Here is a 24880-nt window from a genome sequence, read left to right on the forward strand (position 1 = left end):
AGGGCACCGCAACCATGGGCTGGGGCTTCGGGCCGAGAGCCGCCCTCCTGCACCCTGCGTCCCCAGGGAGGGTGGAGCCCAGGGTGGGGCCGGTCACCAACGCGCTTCCAATCCTACACGCGACAGAGCAGAGCTCTTAAGGGGGCCTGACCCCTGTCCTATCACTCCCTTATCCCACGCTTCCTTGAACTGCCGGGAAACTTCGGTGATGGCCTGAAACTACTCACTGAATTGTCGGGAAATTTTGGCGACGGACAGAAACTACTTGTTGCCAAGTGTGTGTGCGCGCCCCACCCACACCCGGAGGTGCTCAGGGCCTACTCCCGAGGCACCGCTCCTGCCGGTGCTCGGGGGACGGGTGGGGGCCACGGCTGGAACCAGATGGGCCGTGTTCAGAGCGAACACCTCACCCGCTGAACTCTCTCCCCCGCCCCGTTCAAGCTCCTCGAAGAAGGGTTCTGCCCCTCCCTCACCTTCCTCGCAGCCCATTTAGTGATCCTCTGCCGGGCTTCTGCATCTGCTGTGGGCGCTGAGCCCGCCTGGCCACCTCCGGCGACTCATTCATGGATTCGTGTTACTGCAGCGGGCACTCGAAGGCGGGCCCTCGGCCAGGCGGCAGGAGGAGAGAAGGCGGACGGACAGCTGGGCCTGCGCCCGCCAAGTCCACTGTCAAGGGGACCAGCCACGGCCCACCACCCCCGCCCGGTGGCCCCACGGGCCAGTGGGTCTGCGGGGGCTGCTGAGGAGGGAGGGAGGGGTGAGGCCCTTCCCCCATAACCACAAAGTCCAGTGCTCAGAGCACAGGTCCTGCAGCGAGGCAGTGCGGGTCCGAACACTGCTGCCACAGCCCCGTGACCCGCAGGCCCTTCGCCTGCCACTTGTTCCTCGCTGCAACGGGGCGACAATCACCTGGCCCCCGCTGGGGTGGATCTGAGGCCCACCTGCTCGGGGCCACGGTGGGAGGTTCTCCAAAGAGCAGGTAGCCCAGAGGGGCTGGGGGCGGGCCGAGGAAGAGAGTGACGGGGGGGAGGGAGTGACCACACTGGTGGCAGGCGGCCAGGGCGGGCCAGAAGAGCTGTCCTCTCCTGCGTCAGGTGGCTCTGCCCTCGTGGGCCTGTGGCTCCTTCTGGGTCATGGGCCTCCCAGGCAGCCCCAGAACCAACAGGAGCAGGAGCGCCACCCAGGCCGTGCCGTCTAGGGGGCCTACCTGGGACGTGGCCCGGGTGCCCAAAGGAACACTGGCCAGGGGACGCAGGACACTCCCAGGTCACCTGCTCACAGAGGAGGAGGTTCACGGGGCCGGGAGATGCCTCAAAGGGCCAGGCCCTGCTCTGCCAGCGGGCACCGGGGAACTGGTCTCTCACGCCGCACGGCTCCCTGAGCACCAAGCCCCGTGTGCCCCCCACCAGCCCCCTCAAAGAACAGGGGACGCTCAGGGGCGGGCGAGGATGTGGCTCAAATGACAGAGCACATGGCAGGCATGCGTGGGGTCCTGGGGGTGACCGGGCATCCCATGTCCACCCCGCCAGGGTCCTGGTGAGACACCAGGGACAGCCTGTGGGCAACACTTGCTCTGAGGCATGAAAGGGACCCAAGGTGCGAAGCTTTCTGCACGCCCGGAGCTCCGGCCCCAGGGGAGACGCTGCCACAGGATAGGCTGACCCCCGCCCCAGCCGCGTCCCCTCTGCTCCGGACCCGTGCCCCCCTCCTCCCTGAGCGACTGTCACGGGACGCCCCGCGCAGGAAGAAGGGGCCAGCGTGCGTCTGGGATCAGTTTCCTGGCTCCTCCCGCGGCCCCCACGCACCACAGCGGGGCTCTGAGGACGGCTCTTGTCCTGCCGTGAACCCACCACCTGCTTCGCATCGAGCGTGGAAAGGGCGAGTTCACGCCCCGGCCAGTGAAGAGGGCAGCGCTGGTCACCGCGCAGGTCCGCAGGCCGGGACTGTGACCACACGAAGGCAGACACCGCGGGGACAGGAGCGGGCACCGGAGACCCTCGGCTGGGCCCGCAGCGGGTGTGGGGGCGTGGCAGGGGGACGAGAGCCAGACACCCCAGCGGATTTTTTTTTTTAAGCAAATGCTTGTTCCTGAAATGATTTTTTATCTGGACGACACATTTCTCTGGCGACGTTCTGTTTTGCTCAGAAGGAGGGGGCGGTGGGCCCACACCCCCCATGCTGAAGGCTCCCAGAGGAGACAGCGAACCACTCGGGGAAAACCCACGGGCAGGCGGCGCTGGGAACCCGCGGGAAGTGCGGGCCGGGGCTCTGCGTGGAAAAGAACAGCCCGGTGGCTGGCAGCCTCCGCGCCCGGGCAACTCTGGGTGTGGAGAGAGCAGCTCCGGCATGGGAGAAGGCAAGCAGGGGATGGAGGAACTCGGGTCCGAGCCAGCAGGGCTCCGAGAGCACCGACTGCGGGTTGACGTCTCAAACACAGGAGAGCAGAGCGCGCTTCAGAGACAGCGCGTCTCTGCGCTGACCGCCCACCACGAACTCGCTAGGGCCAGATGAAGGGCTGCCCCCCACCCCACCCCGCCCCACCTTACCCCAGAGCTGTAGTTTTACAGCTATGGGAACCAACTCCAGAGAGGTGGGTGCCTTCAGAGACAGGACGGCACAACTCCCTCCAGAAACCTCGGGGACAAGCCACCAGGATGACCCAGCCCAGGGGCCACGCCTCGAGGAACCAGGAGGCCGGGGCGACATTCAGGTGGGGAAAACCAAGACGTGACCTGCCAGGGGTCTAAGGCACACTGGCGAGCGGCCGGGAATGGCCAGGGACCCCAACCACGGAATCCCCCCACTCCTCTTTCAAAGCCAGAAGAGGGAATTTTGCGGCCAGGAGCGTCCCTGCGGCAGCCAAAGCAGGGGGTGGGCGGGGTGTGGAGAGGAACGGGCAGGGGCAACGTCTAGAATTAATCACGCCACGTTTCTTTTCCCTCCAGGAGCATAAAGAGGCAAGAAAAGGCATTAAGCGGGAATGCAGGAGAAGAGCAAATACTGAGGCGTCCATTTCGACTGCTGTGCCATGAAGGTGTCTTCTAAGGACCCCACTGTGGCACTGCAGCGCGGTCCGCCCGTTGTTCCTCGATTTGCTCGAGCCGGCACCAGTGACGTCTCCACTGTGAGACTTGTGGTTACTGTGTTTGGCAAATGGAATGCGCCACGGGGAGCTTGCCAGGCTCTGCCATGCGGGCGGGATTCTCTCGGGAGCTTGCCGGGCTCTCCGAGAGGGATGGAGGAATCGAACCCCGGTCGGCTGCGTGCAAGGCAAACGCCCGACCTGCTGTGCTATGGCTCCAGCCATTTAAATAACGGCCCCAACAATAACAAACGGTGGAGGAAGTGGGCGCTTAAGGGACTGAAACATCGCCCACAAGGCTGAAAAAGGAGGAGGAGGATTTCTCTTCAGGCATTCCTGAGCCAAGTGTCCAGACCAGCAGCGTCATAGAGGCCAACACCGCGGGCCTCTGGGCCCTGCAGCCCGGGGCTCTCCTCCGCCGCCTCCGAAAAGCACTGAGCGGGCAGGTGACAGCAAAACCAGGGTCAGTATCTACACGCAACTTGAGGCTGACGCCCAGGCGCGGGAGGATGAAGGGACGCAGCTCGGAAGCCTCTGCCGTGGGATCCAGCGGGCTGGGCTCTAAGTGGACCGCCGTCCTTGTCCTCACAGAGCGTGCCTGCGGCCACTTACGATGAAGGCTGGACGGGCCGCATGACGGGGCACCCCTGCTTTGAAGAGCAGCGTCTCCCAGGGCTGGAGCGATCGCACAGCACGGAGGGAGTTTGCTTGCACAGGGCGACCCGGGTTCGATTCCCAGCATCCCATAGGGTCCCCCAAGCACCGCCAGGAGTAACTCCTGAGTGCATCGCCGGGTCTGACCCAAAAAGCAAAAAAAAAAAAAAAAAAAAAAAAAGCAGCATATTTCTGTGAGCTGCTCTGGGTGCCAAGTCGGAAGATCACAGGAGGAGGGACCCTCCGCCCAGGGCCAAGGAGGAAGACCGGGTGAGAGTTTCAATGACAGAGTTAAGGACTGAGCCTGTCACCGAAGAATGATCCTGACCCATGCTGCTTCCCAGTTTGATTCTGTTCACAGCAAATGAAGTGAGCAACCCAGAGCGGGGTGGAGCCACCAGCCGTCCGCCGGCCCGGGGACCCTCACTTGGCGCAGGCCACCTTGGCCCCCCGCGGCCCTCCCCGCCTCAGCGGCTGCCCGAGCACTACAGCGTATTTGGGTGAGGTGAAAACTGACCCAGGCCAGCAACACTTTTTGGCTCAGGAGAAGAAAACACTTCCCACTCAGGGGCCAGAGAAAGGACAGCGGGCAGGGAGCTTCCCTTGCCAGGGCCCCCCTGGGCTCGATCCCGTCACCCCACATGGTCCCCCAGCACCGCTGAGAGTTATCCCTGAGTGTGGAGCCCTGAGAACAATCAGGTGTGGCAAAAAAAAAAAAACAAAAACCTCAAACAAGTTTCCATTTACACATACCAGAGGGCTGGGAGGTGACTCAGCAGGGGTGAGGCAGGCCCTGGGTTTAATCACCAGCAAGCACCACAAAAGGAAGAAAACGGGGAAGAACGGGACCCCAAGGGTCAGCTTCACACATAACCTACCTTGGGAATCTGAAGAAGGGAAAGGAAAGAACTCACCTAAGAAACACTTCGGGTTGGGTCTGAGAGACCGCACAGGGCAACGGCACGACTGCCTGGCACGGCCCTGCCCCCACCCCCAGCACTGCCAGGTGTGCTCCCCGCCCCGCCCCGGCCCCAGTTCCTTCAGGGGGTCTGTGTGTCTGCCCTGGGTGGGCCTAAGAGAAGACACCTTTGGACAGGAGGCGGGCGCCCTGCCCTCTCCCGACCTCCACACCCCACCGTCTGTTCAGCCGGTCCGTCTGACTTCACCACACACCACTCGCCCTGATTTTCCTCTCCCTTCAATTTTTTGGGAGTGGGCTCGAGGTTCGATGGAAAGTCATTTTCTTTTCCCGAAACTTTCCCCACAGAGCTATTCACTAACAGAGACAACACCCGAGAAGACGTTCCAACACAGGGTCTTGATGTTAAAATATCGTAGAGGCTCAGCGTCGTTCAATTCCAGGACGGCCGAATCCTGGTCTGCGTCAGAGGACGCCGGAATCTGCTCTGAGGGTCCCTGGGCTGTGTGCGCGCCACCCCCACCCCGGGAGCTCACCATGACCGTGCAGTCTTCTGAGCCGCTGGCGATGACCTGGTCGTTGTGCGGGCACCAGTCGATGTCGAGGACGGGTCCTGTGTGGCCACATACTGTCGGGTAGGATTTGTCGATCCGACCGGTCTGCAAGAGAAGGAGGCCGCCGTCAGCCGCCGTCAGCGCCACCACCGACAGCGCGACTGCCTGCTCGGTCCACTCCGCCTGCTCGGTCCACCTCCACCCCCACCCCGAAGACCTGAGAGACGTTTGCCTCTGACTTGGCTGCCAACAGCTAATTTGATGTCCAGTCCCCGGCCTTTTCTCTCACCCAGACGCCAGACCGATTCACACCCGCCTGTGTCTCATCCACTACCCAGGTCCCCATCCCCTTAGAAGGAAGTGGGGGGGGGGGCTGCTAGAGCAGGCAGGGCACGGGCCGGACATACGGGGACCCAGCGACCCCCCCTGGGGCACAGCCAGGAGCCATTCCTGAGTGCACAGCAGGAAGCAGCCCTGGGCCCCCAGGTGTGGCCCAGAAACCCAACCCAAACCCCAAACAAAACGGCAGTAGCGAAAGGATCGTTGCTTGGTTTCAGGGGTCACTCCCAGCTCTGTGCTCAGGGGTCCGTCCTGGCAGGCTCGGGGGACCACATGGGGTGCCGGGAAGCAAATGGGGGCTGGCTGCATGCCGACCCTTAAAGTCGCTCAGCTTGCTGGAAAATTGCCCTGGCAGCCAAAACAAGCGCTGTGGTGCCCAGACCCTCAGGCCCTGCCCTGTCCTGCCCACAGGCCAGTGGTGGCTGCTCTGAGGGTCAAAGGGCTCGAGAAGCAGGGGCAAATCGTGTTTCTGCACCACAGCGATGGACCCATTTTGCTGTTGCTACTAAGCCCTGTGATGGGACTTGCTGATCTCGAGACGGATCAGGGCTGTGGGACTCTTCAGGAAGCAGCGTGTGCTCAGGGGCAAAGGTCACAGCTCCAGCCTCCGAGATCTGGGGTCAGATCTGGGACCTGCTCTTTGGACAGCACCCGGCCTCAGTCACAGCCTCCAACTTGTCTGTGAAGCGAAATACTACACTGCTCCATAAAAGGCCTGGATACGGGGCACGTAGCGAACACTCAGTTAAAATAAAACCCGCCACTGGGGCTGGAACAACCGTTGGGACCGGCCAACGGTCTAAAGTAACGTGTTCCTGAGTCGCCCCGTCAGGGAACTCACAAAGGACACTGCGTGGGACAGCAGGACACAGACCCTGATTGTTTGGAGGGGGCCCTGGGCAGGGAGCAGAGCGGAGTCTGTGGCAGGGCGGGGAGCACTCCTGTCCCCTGTGGGGAGGCCAGCGTGCGGAGCCCAGACAGGGCCTCTCCAAGCAGACCCACCTCGCCCCCCGGCCCCAGCCCTGCCTTTCCTGCAGAAGGGCCCAAGCAGACGGGGGCTACACCCTAACACAGCCAGGCGAAACCCCGGGAGCCGCCTCCAGGAGACAGGCTGTCACTGAGGTGCCCCAGCAGTGAAACTGGGTCATCGTCCTGCCCAGGGAGCACGGGGCAGGCTCTGCTGGTGGGTCTGGTGGATGCCCGGCACCACGAGGGCCCCAATGCCCGGCGGCGGCAGCCCCTCTGCACCACCAGCTGGAAGGAGCCCCCAAGTGCTGGCAAGAATTGCGTTTTCATGTGACTTTTTTTTTTCTTTTTCAGGTCACACACCCAGCTATGCTCAGGGATTACTCCTGGCTCTGCACTCAGGAATCACTCCCGATGGTGCTCAGGGGAACCATGTGGGATACCAGGGATCGAATCTGGATTGGCGCGTGCAAGGCAAATGCCCTAGCAGCTGTGCTACTGCTCCAGCCCCAAGAGTGCCCATCTTTGACAGAAGTTCGAAGTATCACCATCTAGCATAATGCCAAAGGCAGATTCTGGCTTTTTGTTTATTGTTTTTGTTTGGGGGTCACGCTCTGCACTGCTCAGGTCTTACTCCTGGCAGTGCTCGGGGGACCCTATGGGATGCTGGGGATCAAACCCTGGTTGACCTTGCGCAAGGCAAATGCCCTCCCCGCTGTGCTATGGCTCCGGCCCCTCGTGGGACATGCTGTCTGCTAACACCTACTGCTGAAGCAGAGGCAACAGAGCCTTCAGACCGACACTTTTTTTCTTTTTCGGTCACACCTGGCGATGCACAGAAATTACTCCTGGCGGTGCTCGGGGGACCCTATGGGATGCTGGGAATCGAACCCGGGTCGGCCGCGTGCAAGGCAAACGCCCTCCCCGCTGTGCTATCGCTCCAGCCCCAAGACCAACATTTTCTAACTCGCATCCTAACTCGCAGGAAACGGGCGTGAGGCAAAGCCACAGAGAGGGCTGCAAGTTTTCCAAGTCAAGGAGTTAAGACTCAAAACCAAGATGCCCGAGTCCCAAACGGCACATGCGAAAAGAAGCCGCCGGTGATGAGGTCAGAGAGCAACCTACAGCTGTCACTGTGCCCTCCGACGGCAGGACCCAGGCCAGGGTTTCAGATGAGAGCAGGTGTGCAGACTGGCCGTGGTGCGCCACCACTGCAAATCAGAGGGGGATTAGGGGGGAAATTTCAAAAAGCAATCAGGGAAGGGGAAAAAAAAGATGATTTCCACCAGCATTCATCACCCTTTCTAAATCTATGGGCCAAACCTGTCTCGGCTCAGGAGTGGGAACTAAGGCAGCAGACCAGCAATTGAAGAACACTGGTCTACACCGAGAGACCAGACTCCTTACAAGTGGGAGAGACTTCTCGAAAGCAGCCACAGAAATAAAGGGGTGCCACCTTGGAAGGCTAACACAGACCGTCACCCTGGTATTCCACAGCCAGACACAACTGCCATTCAAAAGTGACGCTCAAAATAAAAAACAAAAGACATTTTAAACAAAAAGGGCGTGTTGACCACGGGTAGCCTTTTGGGGTTTAAACCTAAGACTTATGCCAAAGATGAGGAATGAACTTGAATGGCTTATTTCAGGAAAATAACACGAACTCGAATAAGCCTGGACTCCATAACAACATTGAGCAAGGAAAAAAAAATCTATGAACGTGGTAAAAGTTCACTGGCCCCGACAGTACAAAACAGCAGTAACGGTGACTAACGGGGGCCGATAAAACAAGGCGGAACCCAAGGATCGAACAAGGGCATGTCAGAGCGCTGGCAGAATTCAAAGGCTCCAGGGTCTTGCTCTGGAGAACTGGGCTGGTTTTAGACGGCAGGTTACGTAAGAATGTTAAAGTGTAAACACTGAAAGGAAAGAGAATGTGTGACTTTCAAAACGCATGTTGAGAGGGAAGGAAGAGAAACGGGAAGGGAGGCAGCCAGGATTGTTTTAAAGAGAAAATCTGACTCAGCGCATTAGGAAGAGGAAAGAGAAAGAAAAGTATCTAGCTATACCAGGTAGGTAGCTCTGCCAGAAAACCAGATTCGCGTCCCGGGGGAATGGAGCGATAGCACAGCGGGAGGGCGTTTGCCTTGCATGCGGCCAACCCGGGTTCAATTCCCAGCATCCCATATGGTGTAATTCCTGAGGGCAAAGCCAGGAGGCAACCCCTGTGCGTCGCCAGGTGTGACCCAAAAAGCAAAAAAAGAAAAAGAAAAAGAAAAAAAGAAAAAAAAGATTCGCATCCCAGGACCAAGGGGAAAGCACACAGGGCTGGAATATACCTCCAACAATGGGCTCAAAGCCCACCCACTCCGGGGGCCCCAGCACTGCCGGGGTGACCCTAGGGGCTCCCGCCCAGCACGCCCGAGTGGTGCCGCATCGCGGACCTGAGTATCAGGAGCAGACTGGCCGAGGACAGCCCCAGGCGCCCCTGTACTGCTGCTGGACCCCAGGCGCGCTCTCTCTCTCTCTCTCACTCACACACACACACACACACACACACACACACACACGCACACAGATCCAAGTCACCACACAGCACGCAGAGGAGGGAGTTCCCAGAAGCCAGGGTCAGTGCTCTGGAGTGTGGGGTGGGGGTGGTTGTTCTTTGGTTTGTTTGTGTATCTGCTTACTCTCTTAAACCCTTGCTAAGTATCTTAAGATGGTTGCTACTTCCTCCTTCCGTAGTTCTGTCCATTTCTGCTCTGTTTTGTAGCTCTGTCGTCGAGTCAAAGCTCACGGAGATGTGCTCCAGAGAGGTAGCACAGCCGCCAACCTGGATCTGACTCCCCGCATCCCACACCACAGGCCCCTGAGGACGACCAGGGATGGTCCGTGAGCCGAGTCAGGAGGAAGCCCTAAGCACAGCCAGATGTGGCTCCAACACACACACACACACACACACACACACACACTTTTTTTGAATGATCAGTTAGGAGACCACAAATCAAACTGCAAAAACAGCAGGAAAAACAACATAGCAGAGAGCACAGTATAACTAAAAATTAATAGAAACTAAAAACAAAAACACTTTTCCAAAACATTCATCTGATAAAAATTCAATTATGAAACAACACGGTAAATCATAATGCCCAATAAAATGTTCCAGTAAAAAGCGACCTATGGGTGCCATTATAAAACACTGGGAATAAGCCACGGGGAGTGGCAGGAGCCCACGGGCTGGGCCAGGCACTGCCGCTGGAGCTTCCGCTCCGACCAACGCCACGAGGCGGCAACCCTCGTCGAGTCAGAAGCAGCCCCGAACGCGCCCGATCTCGTCTGGTCTCGGAAGCTCAGCAGGGCTGGGCCTGGTCAGTGCTCGGACGGGAGCAGCAGCCCCGAGCACCACTGGATCCGACCCAGAGCTAGGAAGCAAACAAAGGGACCGAGCCAAGCATCTAATTTGAGAAGTTAAAAATTAAACAGGACGTCCAAAGAACATAAAACTGCGAAAGAGATTAGTAAGAAAGAAAACAATTAAGGAAGCAAAGCAACAAAACGGGATTGGTTGGGGCGGGGGAAGGAGAGTCCCAAACACCAGACGTTCCTTAAAAGAGACACAAACGGGGGCCAGAGAGACAGCACTACAGGCCGGGCGCCCGCCTTGCATGCAAACGACCTGGGTTCGATCCCGGGCATTCCATACGGTCTGAGTGAAGAGCCAGGAGTAATTCCTGACACCCCCAAATAACATAAAAGGGACATCAATTTACAAAAATGGTAGAAACTTACAAAATACTATACACATTTAACGGGGAAACTGAAGTCTCCAGGTGAACTATGCAATCTCCAAGGAAAAAAGTGTTAGCATGTAAAAAAGGTTCCAAATCAGGAACCTACATACACGAAGGAATCAATATACCTGGGCCAGCATCACATCAATCGATCGTTCGAATGCCCCAACTCACAAGGCCAGGAGCCTTTTCCCGGTCGGTAAGAGATCTGCCAGGACAAACCTGCCCCAGGACCCTGCTGCAGGCAGGGACACAAAACCACGTAGAGGAAACAATGTCTTCAACAGAGAAATGTAAGTCTCAAGAGTCGTGAATACAGGGCCGGAGGACGGCACAGCAGACGGGGCATTTGCCTTGCACGCGGCTGGCCTGGGTTTGATCCCGGCATCCCACAGGGTCCCCCGATCTGCACGCATCGCACCGTATCTGCCTGACCAAGTCAAGATAAGCGAAGAGGAAAACGGGCAATCGGCTGAGCAGGAAATTCGGAAGGAAGCGAGAAAGCGAAGGGGTACAGCGAACGGGCACACGGAAAGACACCCAATTTCACGCCCTCAGGGAATCGTCAATGAGACAAACAGGAACCACCTCACACCTGAGAACAGAGGTGGCATCTAAAAGCTGGCACTTTGGGGCTGGAGCAATAGCACAGCCGGGAGGGCATTTGCCTTGCACACGGCCGACCCGGGTTTGATCCTCAGCATCCCCTAGGGTCCCCCGAGCACCGCCAGGGGTGATTCCTGAGTGCATGAGCCAGGAGGAACTCCTGTGCAACGCCGGGTGTGACCCAAAAAAAGCAAAAAATAAATAAATAAAAAATAAAAGCTGGCACAGATGTTGGGAGAGGGGCGCCTCCGCAGACAGCCCTCGGGAGACTGGTGTGCAAGCGGTCCACGTGGGCGCCCTGGGCTCCGGCCTCAGCACAACACAGTCGGAGTGAAGCCCACCCAAGAGCTGAACTGGATGGAAGAAGCCCCGAGCACTGCAGGGTCAGGCCTCAGAACAAAACAGAAACCCGCCCCCAGGAGACTAAGGGAACTCATTCCTTTTCACACAGCATGGGGGGGGTGGGGGGGGGGCACGGCAGCCTGCTCAGGAGCTCGAGGGACACGTGGAGGAGGCTCTGGCATTCTGCCCAATTTGGGCATGGATTACAGCACCGTCTGAATAGTGAAAAAAAAATCAAAAGCAATTCAACTGTCCTCTGGTACAGGAACAAATACCACCCAGGCGTGTGACACACACGTGTGGAGTCCAGAAAGACACGATCCACACCAACTTTGAAGAAATTGCCTCTGGGAAATGGAGAGGAAGGGAAGGGGAAGGCCTTCCAGCTACATCTGCTATGCTCTGTTGTTTTCTGAAAACGAGATTATGAAACATGGTAACACTCTCGAACATCTGGTTAATCTTGTGGCTGAGTAAATGCATATCCTACTGTTTTGTGTGAGTTCTTTCCTCCTTCTTTAAAAGAAGAATTCTAAATGAATTTGAGAAAACATGAACGCACAGTAACTAACCTTGAATCGAAAACCAACTCGACAATGACGACAAAAACATGGGCCTAAGGGAACCATTTTTCTGTCTCGTGGGTTGCCGGGTGGCCACTACCAGTGGCTCAAAGGCCCGAATGGGGCGCAGAAGGGGCGTGGGCTGTGCCCAGGCGGATCCTGAGTCCCACCCCTGACCTGGAGCCGCTTTTCCCCTTGGGCTCCTACGCTGACCCCCGCCCCAGCATCCCCCGTCAGGCATACCTGACCTGAACGGAGAGCCGCTGGGCTCGAAGGGCCAAGGGCTCAGATATAAGGCACCGTTTGGGGAATATGGAAGCACTAACACTTGCTGGGTCACATTCTGAGAAGAAGTGACTTTTTTTTTTAAGTTCAGCAAGTCTAGCTGGAAGTAAACAGCCATTCCCCAGTTTTCTTCAGCCAAGTACGACACTTCAAGTAGCAAAAAGACATTTCTGGCGCTCTCAGCTTGGTCAGCCCCGACAGAACACAGAAAGAAGTTCTCAGGCCAGCGTCTGGGGGCAGTGCTCCCTTGGTCTGAACGTTCTGTGGTTGGAACGGCACTTACAGGGCGACTGCCAACTGTTCCCTTCCTTTCTACCAAGAACAAAAACAAGGCGCTGGAAGGATAGCACAGCGGGGAGGGCGTCTGCCTGGCACGCGGCCGACCCGGGTTCGACTCCCAGCATCCCATAGGGTCCCCTGAGCACCGCCAGGAGTAAGCCCTGAGCAACGCCAGGTGTGACCCAAAAGGCAAAAAACAAAACAAAACAAGAAAAAACAAGCAACCCCTTCCGAGTGCATCCATTACAGGCAGAAGCCCTCGAGGACCCTGACATCGACATTGTTATTCTCAGTACCTCTGTGGTAGAGCAACTGCACTGCTGCATTTCTACACACAGCAGCGGGGTGAGATCCTGGCAGCACCAGCGTCTCCGAGCCACAGCGCCAGCCCAGGCCCCCGCACATGGCAGCAGAGCTGTGTGCAAACCTCACAGCTGAGAAGGCAAGGCCACCTCCTTATCCCCCATCTCTCTCTCTCTCTCTCTCTCACACACACACACACGAGCACGCACACACGGGAGGGGAATGCCTAAGAGTACGGTTGTGGGGCTCGAGAGCACAGCAAGCCCTGAAGACGAGGCTGCAAGACCATCCTGGGACTGCTGCATGCACCGAGAGTGACGCTGACGGCCCATCCTGGGACCACTGCGTGCGCCGAGAGTGAGGCTGAGGGCTCCGCCCGGGTGACCACATGTGCCAAGAGTGAGTCTGCAAACCCACACAGGGGCCACCGCACGTGCTGAGAGCGCCATCCTGGAGTCAATGATTGCACGAGTGAGGCTGAGGGCCTCACGGGGTGACTGTGTGGACCAAGCCCATCCCTGGGGCAACTGCGTGAACCAAGTACAGTCCTGGGCCACCCCCAACCCAACACCACCGGACAGGTCTACGCAAGCACAAAACCGAAGGGTGTGGGTCCCGGCGAGCACCACGACCGAATGGGTATGAGAGCACCGTGGCGGGAGTGCAACCACGCCTGAACGTGCACGAGCGCCACAACTAGAGAGCCGAAACCCGTGAGGCCGCGTGCAGGTGACACGCGTGTGACCCCTCACGGCCAGCCCCGAAAACAGAGGCCCAGGGAGCCACGTGCAGGCTTGCGTGTGACTGCTGTCACCACACTGGCAGCAACACGGGGAGGACAGCGACGACAAGGAATCGGCGAGACTCTGCAGCACAGGGAGCCAAAGAGCAGGCGCTCAAGTATCACCCATCGTCCACACCAGATTTCTGACAGCAAAAAGCCCCAAAAGGCCAATCAGAGGCAGCTGGCCATCGGAAACGCGAGGCTACAGACACGTTGACCTGCAGACAGACGGAGGCTCCTTCGGCTAGGACGCGATCACAGATTCTCACATCAGCCGCAGCAGCACACGCGGCATCCAACTGCAGCGAGAGAGAGGAGAGCCGAGGAAATGCTTGTGGTAAAGGAGTGAAACGAGGAAACAAGTGTGAGAAGAACCGGCATCTTGCACACACACGGACAGGCCAGGGTTAAGAGGTTCACGGCACACGGTCAGGTACCAAGGCCAGGGTTCGGCTCTCCAGGGCCTGCGGGGCCGCACCGTCTCACCCACAAGCCAATCACGGAAGAGCACAACCTCCGGGCGACCTCCCAGTTGTGTTATCAGCAGGGTGGGGCGGGGTCACGCACAGAAAGCCAAGAAGCCAGACCAGGAGGGCCTTAGATGGTTAAAGCCGGGAGGCCTCACTGCTCAGAGCCCGGGAGCGCATGAGAAGGCGTTTCTCCACGACAGCTGTCATTCTCTGGGCCCTGAGCGCCCCGCGGAGGCTGAGGAACGGGCAGCTGGGCGGCCGCTGTGCGTCAGGCAACCTGCAGTGCCCTGCTGTGGAGTTCAACCCTGCAGCAGAGCAGCCGAGCGGCAGAAATGCCCAAGTGTGATTTGCTGTAAGAACTATCTGACTGCGACAGTCGCAGGGTAAGGACAGGCACGCTTCGGCTGGGACCCTCGCTCGAATCCTGAGCCGCAAGTGTCCCCAGCGCACTGCCAGGTCCCCTGAGCTAGGAGGGGCCCTGGTGTGCCACCAGACTGTGTCCCCCTGCAAAAAAAGATCCTGGGACTGCAGGGGAGACACAGAGCACAGAGAACAGGCCTTGCGTGTGGGTGCCTCTGGCTCGATCCCCAACGACATGGCTCCCCAAGCGGCCCCGGAGCATTGCCAGGAATCCCCCCAAACAGAAAGAAAATATGAAGAATCAGCTACCCATCCATCTTCCGAGGTCCGTGTGCACGGCTTTCCTCACTGGCCAGCCTGCCGTTTCGAGGGGAGCACCGTTAGAACACTGCAGCCTTCTGAACACCGAGGCACCCCGAGGAACCCTTTCTCACCGGGGAGCTTCCACAGCGTCAGCCGGTCACTTACGCCGACAAGCCCTGATCCCATGCGAGGACAGAGCTTTCCTTCTCTTTTCCTTCTTTTTGCTGTTTTTGGGGTCACACCCAGCAATGCAGAGGGGTTCCTCCTGGCTTTGCACTCAGGAATTACTCCCGGCAGTGCTCAGGGGACCATATGGGATGCCGGGAATCGAACCCAGGTCGGCCGCATTCAAGGCAAACGCCCTCCCCGCTGTCCAGCCCGGAGAGAGCTTTTCTGACCTTCCTGAGCAAAGGACATGAGTGGGGGTGGTGGCCAACCAGAGGCCTCAATGACCAGCGCCGAGGACCCTCAAGCCTTAGCTCCAGAGTCTGGCCGAGAAACCTGGCGATTGTTTCAATGGCTCCAGGGTGAGATGCAACGATCTCCACACACTCTCTTCTAAGGAAGTCTTTATTCGACCATTTTTTTAGTGAATTATTCATAACAAGCAATACGAAATGAATTATTTATGGCCTGCTATTGGGCCGGGCTTGGGTGGTGGCTGGGAAAGCTGGAAATGATGGTGGTGGGATTGGTGTGGAATTTTGAATGCAACAGATTATCGTGCACTGTCGCACGGGAGCACCGTCCTCCCGTTGTTCATCCATTCGCTCGAGCGGGCACCAGTAACATCTCCACCGTGAGACTTGTTGTTACTGTGTTTGGCATCTTGAATACATCACGGGTGGCTTGCCAGGCTCTGCCTTGCGGGCGGGATGCTCTCGGTAGCTTGCCGGGCTCTCTGAGAGGGGCGGAGGAATCGAACCCGGGTCGGCCTCGTGCAAGGCACACGCCCTCCCTGCTGTGTGTGCTGCTGCTCCAGCCCAGACACGGAAATTCCGGAAACAGACCAGGCACTTGCCTACAGCCATCATTACAGCCTCCCCGTGCTGCCCAGCGTCTAGGTGGCGCCGAGAAGGCCCCGGGGGTGCCTAAACTGGCCCCAGGGAGCTTCCAGCCGGGAAGGCGGGAACCCTGCTGGGGAGACCCCAGCGCCAAGCCCCAAGCAAGCCCCGCCCTGGGTTCGGGAGGAGTCCTGGAAAGCCCCTGAGCTTGGCTGAGGCAGAGGCCGGGATTCTCTCCCAGGGGCTCTGGGGAAGATGAGGACGAGCAGCCCTGAACACGGAACGTCTGATCTGAGTGCTCTACAATGAACGTGGGCACGAGGGCCTAAAAGGAGCTTTTAGAAAGAAGCGAAACGAATGCCGGTAATTTTAAGCGACTGTCGACACACACTCCTCCTTGGACCACTTAAATTCCTCGTAACTCCCATGAAATTGCATTCTAACGAAAAGGCTATTTCTTATCAGGTGTGATGGGAACACCACCATAACGGCTTCCACTCACACCTAACATTCAATCTTCTCTCTCTCTCTCAGGCCCCATTTCCAACAGGAATCCAGACTGGAGTTGCACTCGTCCCACACCTAGGGTCACTGCGCTGCACTCAAGACGTTCCAAATGACACGGAAAGTTTCTCGCAGGGACATTCGTACGAACGAGTTTGTGTGGGTCCCCCTTCCCCCCACCACACACCCAGGTCTCCCAAGCAACGTTCAGGGGTCATGGGTCACTCCCAGAGGTTCTGGGCCAACCAGAACATCCAGCTCAGTGCTGGGCCCAAGGACACCGAGCGGCTTGGGCACCGCAGCCGGGAAGCGTCGTTAACTGCAGGCTGCGTCACAGATGGACCCCAGACATCTTCACCATCCCAAACCCAAAAACGCATCACTGGGGTCCTCTCAGTGTGTCAGATGCACTCGATCAAAGACCCGCAGAACACGACTCGTACCGCTAGGAGTCACCCCTCCTGAGGGCATCCTGTTTTCAATGGACACAGAGCTCCTTCAAGACTGGCCTCAAGGGCCAAGGGAGCTCAAAGGGTTGAGTGAACGCCTGGCATTCGGGAAGCCCAGGTTCGATCCCTGATCCCGCACCCTCGTCCCCACCCACCCCCACCCCTGCCCCACCCAGGCCTACTGAGATCATCCCGCAGGCAAAGAGCCAGGAGTGGCCCCTGAGCCTCACTGGGGATGGCTGAGGGGCTGGAGCAACAGCACGGAGGGGGGCATTTGTCTTGCACGAGGCTGACGGGCTAGATCCCCCGAGCACTGCCAGGAGTCATTCCTGAGCTCAGAGTCGGAGCCACCCCTGAGCACTGCCAGGTGTGCCACCCCCAAAAGAACAACAACAGAACCAGACTCAAAACCCCAAAAACCCAAGAGAGAAAATGATACCTGGCTCGGGCTCTTCCAGAAGGAACATTTTGTCAAAGGCCCACATTTCACCCCGTGGGCTGACTCTTCCTTACAACTAAAGTGCTTTCCACAAACGTGACAAACTCCAGGGTCCGGCGCAGGCAGCAGGCCCGGGTTCCACCCGCGGCATCCCGTCTGGTCCCCCGAGCCTGGCTCCGAGCCTGCCAGGAACCATCCCTGCGCACAGAGCCAGAAGGACGCCCAGCCCACAGCTGAGTGTGGCAAAAACAAAAACCACACATCCGGTGTAATAAAAAAACGGCACACAACTTCATCAGTCAAATCAAACTCCCACATTAAGAAGCTCAAGTCACGGGACTTGCTGTTTCTCTCGCTCTCCTCCTGCTGTCCAGTTCTCAGTATCCCCGACCCTGGGAGGGGACTGAGTTCCACCTGCCGGCTTTGCTGCCCCCTTCCAGACGGCACAGCAGCCTCCCAGGTCCTCCCCAGCATCGAGGTGGCACTATCGTGGAGTCTAGACACTTTGCGATGACCCCGGCGTGTGTCTGGCACCCAACCAGGAATACCCCCCGCAGACAGAGGAGCCCTCCACAGCCCTCGCTCCATCCCGACTCCAGAGCGAGTGACAGTGGGAGGCTCTCTCAGTTGTGGATATTTCTCGGTGGTCAAGCACATGCCTGGCACGTGAGGCCCCGGGCTCCATCCCTGGCAGCACCAGAGGAAAAGGAAATTTAAAAAAAGTCTAACGAGCTGGAGCGCGTGCTTTGCGTGTGGGACCCCAGGTCCAATCCTTGGCCCCGCCTGGTTCCCTAAATAGTGCTGGGAGCAACTCCTGAACACATAAGCAGCCACAGTCTCAGAACACTGGGCTGGGACTGGCCCCCAAACACACACACACACACACACACACACACACACTTTATAGTTTTGATTTAGGAAAAATATGCCCCTCTCGGAGAGCCCGGCAAGCTACCAAGAGTATCTCGCCCACACGGGAGAGCCTGGCAAGCCCCCCGTGACGTATTCGGTATGCCAAACACAGTAACAACAAAGTCTCCAATGGAGACGTTACTGTGCCCGCTCGAGCAAATCGATGACAGTGACGATCAAAATCAATCTATGCACCCAAAATTCATCACCTTCATCACACTGTCCATAAGGCAGAAGGCCTTTTCACTGGTAACAACTCATCACTGGCCTTGGAGGCATGCACCGAGAACAGCGAACTCCCAGCGAGGAGAGTGAAGTTCGACAGGTGCTCGAGAGCCCAGGAGGAGCTCCCGGCCCGGTGTAAGGGCCCGGCCTCCCCACGCGGAGCTCAAAGGAACCCAAAGGCTGCGTCCCGAGCAGGGCCTTTCTCCTCTGTGCCGACACAGCACTGGGCGTGTGTCACACGGCCCGGCAGCTCCTGGCCCGGACAGCAAACCTTCCGCAGGGCCAGGAGAGACGGGGCTGGAGCTCTGGCGCCGGCACCCTGTGATCCCCTGAGCAAGGCTGGGAGAGACCGGGCACAAGCCAGCAGGAGCCCCTGAGCTCCCACAGGTGCGGCCCCAGACTCCCCCGTCCCCACAACCCCGCCAAAGCTCTGCAGAGGCCGGACTTGAAGGCAACAGGCACCCCCGCCCGCCCGGGAGCAGAGACGCGCTAGAGTGAAGCGCACAGACTGGGCTACCAGCCCCGTGAGGGGAGCAGCCGGCATGCCAGGCTGAGGAGCCTCACCTGCCTGGGAGCGGAAGGCGGGCATGCTGGGCACACGGAACCCTCCCAGCAAACCCCGAGGGGGCCCGGGTCCCCGCCAGACCCTGGGTCCCCCGTAGAGAGGCCGTTTCAAACCCAACTTAGGGAGGTGACTGCAACACCATGGGGCTTTATCAGAAAGCAAAAGGAATCCAGGGACGGGCGTGGCCTCGCTGAGCCGGCCTAACCCAGCGACAGCCACAGGGAGAGGACACAGTGCCCAACCCCCTGGCTCACTGCAGAAATGCAAACGGAGGCCGAGCTGCTGCCGACGGTGATCCTGCAGTGAACCTAGGATCTGAGCACGACCAGATGCGAAGAATCCGGCAAAATTCCATTTCAGCTGGACATCGAGGAGAGCACTGTGGCTCTGTCCTCCTGTCGTTCATCGATTTCCTTAAGCGGGCACCAGCAACGTCCCCACTGTGAGACTTGTTGGTACTGTGTTTGGCACATCCAATATGCCACGGGGAGCTTGCCAAGCCATCCGAGTGGGGTGGAGGAATCGAACCCGGGTCGGCCACGTGCAAGGCAGATGCCCTACCCGCTGTGCTATCGCTGAAGCCCTTGGACAGCGAGGAGAGAGGAAACAGAAGCGAAGCATTCTGTGTCAGGGGGAAAGTGCTCGCCCCGCTCCCTGCACGCGGCGAGGCGGCCGGAGACGTCATGCCATGGTGGGGCCGCGGTGCACCAGCTCTGGGCCCGTTTCTTCAGCCAAACCCACCTTCCTTGGGGGCGGGGGACGGAGTGAACGCAGACCAAGGCGCCCCCTTCCTTCGAGGGAGGTGGGGAAGGGGGGCCCTGGCCAGCGCAGCTCACATCAGGCAGTGTCAGAGTCGAGGAGGGGGTCCGGAGGGGACAGCCCAGCAGCCCAGACTGTGGAATCAGGGCTCAGTGCTCAGCCCCTCCTCTGAGCCCCCACTCGGGCCCCACTCTGAAACCAGCGAGGCCGTGGCTCTGCTGGGAAGCAGGACAGCGGGGGGTGGATTCTGATGGATTTTGATGGCTTGTTCCTCTGCCCCAGCACGCCCCACCCGTGTTACAGCCGCCCCCAGCAGGGCTCCGGGTGACTCCTGGCTCGGTGCGAGGGACCACGCGGGGCATCGCTGGGACTCCTGCCGGCAAAACCCGCACTCAGCCCTTCGAGCCCTCTCCCTGCTTCCGCGACTCCCGGCAAACGGGGCGTTAACCTGCGCCCGGCTCCCAGCTGCCCGGGCTCCCAGTGCTGCCTCCCGTCCCTGAGCCCTGCGCTCCCCAGCCACGTGCCGGGACCCCCGGAAAGAGTTAACCGCCGATCCCCCCAGGCGGCAGCCCCGCAGCCAATCAAAGCGCGGGAAGGAAGCCCTCCTGGCCGGCTGACAGCCCGGCGCGCTCGTGGCCATATATGGCAAAAAGCACTGGCGGCGCCCGGGCAGGCTGCGCCCGGACAGATCAGCAGCCGGAACCCAGCGCCGCACAAAGGACAGGCGGCTGCTCATCTCCAGGGCCGGGGTGGAGGCCGGCATCCGCCCAGCTCACAGTGACTCACTGCCACGGTCATCAAGAACAGCCCCAGGGTCCAGGGCGAGGTTCCCGGCCAGGACTCTGCGCCATTGTTGGGCCACTGTTGAGCCTGGGGGGGCGGGGGGGGGGGGGAGGTGCCCCCTCCCCGTCACTGGGAGAACATGAATGGCCTCTGTGCCACATCGCGTGACATCACCCCCAAGGCACTGTTCTGCACCAGCGCCCTCCCCTTGCAGGCCCCCCTAGGACCACCCGCCCAGGAAGGGAAAGCTGGCCACAGAGTCGGACCACGAAAAAGAACCTGCCCCAAACCCTGAAGCTACCACAGGCCAAACTGATGTCCGGGGGGCCACGGGCAGGGCCACCCTGGCCCGAAAGGGAGCCGCACTCTGGGAACTGCCCAGGGGCTGCCATCGGCACCAACTGTCACGCTCGCACTCCCCGGGCGGGGCCCGGAACGCGCTTCCCAGGCCCTCGGACTCTCCAGGCTGAGGAAATCAGCCCCACCAGGCAGTGTTTTTGTAATTAAAGCGTCTAACTCCAAAGAAGGAATGCAGAGGATTCAGTGCCAATTGTGCCCCTTTCGAAAACCGCCCTCCCCAGCAAAAAAAAAAACCCAAAACCTACTAACTTTCACATTAACGGAAAATATTATCAAAGATACACACGGTATCTCTTCCTTAAATAAAGAGAGGGAAATAAATACAGAGAGGGCTGCAGCAACAGTACAACACAGGTGTGTGTGTGTGGGGGGGGGGTTTGCGCTGTGCAGAGATGCTCCAAGTTTCCCGCACCCCCACCCCTCCCCAGGCAGTGCCAGACGTGTCAGAAGGGATTCCTGAGCACAGCTGGGCGTGGCTCAAAAACAAAATATGTACATGTGTATACACACACACAGATAGTACAGGATTACGGTACTTGCCTTGCATAAGGACCGCAACCTCCAAATGCAGACACCAAATAAATGGGGGGCATGGCAGAGTGGATGGAGGGACCGGGGGGACTCCAAGCGAGTGGGGACGCGGGTGGGGGTCCTGGGCGCGGTGGTGGTGGTGAAGGTGCAATGACTTTGTACAGCAAAGCCAGACAGGTGAGGGGCTGGAGCGGCAGTTACAGCGGGGAGGACTCCGGGTTCGATTCCCGGCATCCCAGGTGGCCCCTGAGCACCTGCAGGAGGAATTCCCGAGTGCAGAGCCAGGATTAACCTCTGAGCATTGCCGGGTGTGACCCAAAAAGAAAAGAATCCACCATACAGGTGAGACACTGGTCATTACTGAGCGTGCAGGCACAGAAGACCCGCCCTGCGCCATCCTCAAGCCAGAGTGGAGCAGAGGCCTGGTGGCACATCCGGCCTGTGAAGGAAACAGGCCGATGCCGTTCCGGCGTCTGAGTCTTACGACTACGACAGGCAGTCCCCGTCTTTTCCCAAGCCAGAACAGGAAGGATGCTCGCTGGCCCGACTGCAGCAACGACCCTGAGAGGCAGAGCAGGGCCGACTTTTCCTCCGAGCGAGGCCCCAGGAAGGAACCGCAGGGCTGATGAGAGCTCGCAGAAGCCGGTTTTCTCTTTGGTGCCTCTTAGGACCCCACCAGCCAATGTCCCACCGCCCCAGCCCCTAGCGAGGGCAGCCTAGCCCACAACCCGGGGTGCAGGGCTCAGGGGCACCGTGGGATCCTCACCCTGTCGTCACCACGGCCAGCCTGGTGACCTGACTGGGCTCCTCTGTTCCACCCAGGAGAAACCTGAATTCCAAGAAAACCACGTCTGCGCCTCGGCTGGAAGGAACACCCAGAGCTCGTGAGGAGCCCTCGCTGCTCCCTGACAAAGCACATGGGGGCAGCTCGATTGGGGCCGGGGGCGCCCTGTGTCTGGAAGGAGTCCCGTAAGCACAAATTCTTCAAGCACCACGTAGACTCTGCTGAAACTTAAATACCAAGCAGGTCTCTGTATATGCTTTGAGATAAATGTATATAGCGCCAACAAGTTAGTTCCTTGGAAAACACTGAATTACAGGTAAGTACAAAGAAGCCACCAAAGTCACCTTCAGCAACACCATCATTGCTGATATGCCAAACCTTCCCCCCCCAAGCCAGTGGCATGATTTGAAGTTACACACAGGAGTATAGTGGGCTTTGGGACCCCTGGCTGTTGTGTTTCACGAAACACGAAATAACCAAATAAATCTTGCCATACAGAGTAACTTTTTTTCTTTTTTTGGGTCGCACCCAGCAATGCTCAGGGGTCACTCCTGGCTCTGCACTCAGGAACTACATCTGGCGGTGCTTGAGGGACCCTATGGGATGTTGGGGATTGAACCCGGGTTGGCTGCGTGCAAGGCAAGTGCCCTACCTGCTGTGCTATTACTCATGGGGACCCTAAGTGTCTATGTAGTTCTTTTTGTTTTGAGTTTTTTTGGTTTTTTTTTGGGGGGGGGTCACACCCGGTGATGCACAGGGGTTTCTCCTGGCTCTGCACTCAGGAGTCACTCCTGGCGGTGCTCAGGGGACACTATGGGATGCTGGGAATCGAACCCGGGTCGGCCGCGTGCAAGGCAAACGCCCTCCCCGCTGTGCTACTGCTCCAGCCCCTCAATCTATGTCGCTCTTAATGTCTCCCCCCCCCCCGGTTTTTGTGTGTTTGGGGTCACAGGCGGCAGTGCTCAAGGGTCTCTGCTGAGGATGCTGGACGTCACAGGGTGCCGGGAACTGAACTCAGGCCTCCTGCACGCCCACCCTGCACTCAGCTTCGTGCGCTCTCTCGGACTCTAGCGCGTCTTCTGAGGGGAGGAGGGCAGGGGACCAGGGACTTCACCGGCTGGTCGTTTCAGTCATGGAGAATCCCGCTGGTTCACACCATCGTGAGAGAGACTCTGCGATCTCGCTCGCTGCGCTTGGAGGTGACAGCACGCTCGACGGCTGCTCCGAGCGCTCCCCTGAGCGACCGGGCAGCCGTTCTCCAGCGCGGCTCCACTCCCAGAGCCACTGAGCGAACTGGGTCCGGGGCGCTCCCGAATCAAGCGTCTGCCTGAGCACCAGGCTGCGAGGTCGCTGCCGGGCCTGGGCAAGGGGGCCGAGGTCCCGTCTCCGCAGGGCTGCCCGAGCTTCCTCACGACACGGGGCCGCGGGAGCCAGCGCGGGAGCCCCTCGTTCTCTGGGCTCACCTCCTCGCCCTGCCAGGCCGCCACTCACCAGTTGTGCGCCGGCAGCTCGAACTGACGGGGTGGAAGGACGCGAGGGGAGACTCACGGAGGCTCTTTTTCAGTTTTTTGGTTTTGGGTCACACCCGGCAACGCTCAGGGGTCACTCCTGGCTCTGCACTCAGGAATCACTCCTGGTGGTGTGTGGGGGGACCCTGTGGGATGCTGGGAATCGAACCCGGGTTGGCCGCATGCAAGGCCAACGCCCTCCCCGCTGTGCTATTGCTCCAGCCCTCACGGAGGCTCTTCTTGGAGCTGCCACAAAGAGGAAGGTTCGGAGGGACCTGGACCAAGGGCCACCGCACAAAGGACCACGCAGTCTGCGTGCTCGGGCCGGGGCGAAAGTCAAGAGATGAAGATGAGGATGGCTCCAGCCCAGCGCGTCTCGACCTTCTCTGACCCCGGCTTCTTCCCTCTGACTCGGATTCCTTCCCGCAGGCCCCACTCTGCCCACTGGTCCCCTATTCGCTTTTCTTTTTTTTTTTCTTTTTCTTTCTTTTTTGGGTCACACCCAGCGATGCTCAGGGCTGACTCCTGGCTCTGCACTCAGGAATTACTCCTGGCCGTGCTCGGGGACCCTATGGGATGCCGGGATCGAACCGCGTGCAAGGCCCTCCCCGCGGTGCCATCACTCTGGCCCCTTCTCCTATTCTCTTGCCATGCCTCCACGTACGGCGTCCCCCCACGTGGCCCCCGAGGCCCATGTCCTGAGAGCCCAGGGGGGAGCGTACGGCCCCAGGCAAGAGCTGCTCCAGGCACTGCTCCGGCATCTGTCGCCTGACTAATACTCAGGGCACAAGGTGGCAGGGTGGGACTAGAGGGACGGGCGGTGAAGGGACGCAGAGCAGTTGTGGGGTGTTTGACTCGCACGCACCCGGGGGAAACCACTGCGGGGAAGATTTCTTTCAAACTGAAAGTGACGGAGGCGGCTGGAGAGGGAGTCCAAGGGATAAGGCACCCACCTTGCATCCTGCCAACCCCTGTCTGATCCTTGGCACCACATGCTCCCCCCCTCCCCCGCAGTGGGGAGGGGAGGAGGGGGAGGAGGGGGAGGAGGGGGAGGCAGAGAAACAGTGCAGCTGGAACATGCCCTCTGCCCTGCACGCTGCTGACCCCAGGTCAAATCCCCAACATTGCACATGATCCCCCAAGAACCACCAGGAGTGATTACCTGAGCAGCACTGGACGTGGCCAAGCCTTCCCCCCCAAAATGAAAAAAAGGGCTGGAAAAAACCCTAAAGCAACTTGTGTGAGAGACATCAGCCCGAAGGCAGTTACTAGATGTACATGATGGATTAATTTCTCTCCGAAAGTATACAGCTCTATAATAATCCTTGAGTGAAGAAACCACTGATTCACGTAATTAAAAAAAAAATAGTGCCGAATTCTTGCACAAAACCCTCACAGAGAAGGACTATAAAATCAGCTGAAAGGACGGCAGGACGGCAGACAGAATGCCAGACTCC

The 24880-nt window shown here is 58.9% G+C and overlaps 1 protein-coding gene across 1 annotated transcript in view; it reads right to left on the bottom strand.

Annotated features, from left to right (window-relative positions):
- Nucleotides 1–24880, bottom strand: part of CORO1C (coronin 1C) — an 81370-nt gene that overhangs the window by 22149 nt on the left and 34341 nt on the right. The window contains exon 3 of the mRNA XM_056114456.1: nucleotides 5192–5314. Within this exon, the coding sequence (XP_055970431.1) occupies nucleotides 5192–5314 (123 nt within the window). The remainder of the gene's footprint in view (nucleotides 1–5191; nucleotides 5315–24880) is intronic.

This window comes from Sorex fumeus, unplaced genomic scaffold (assembly GCF_029834395.1).
Source record: "Sorex fumeus unplaced genomic scaffold, SorFum_2.1 ptg000025l, whole genome shotgun sequence".
In the NCBI taxonomy this organism is placed as follows: Eukaryota; Metazoa; Chordata; class Mammalia; order Eulipotyphla; family Soricidae; genus Sorex; species Sorex fumeus.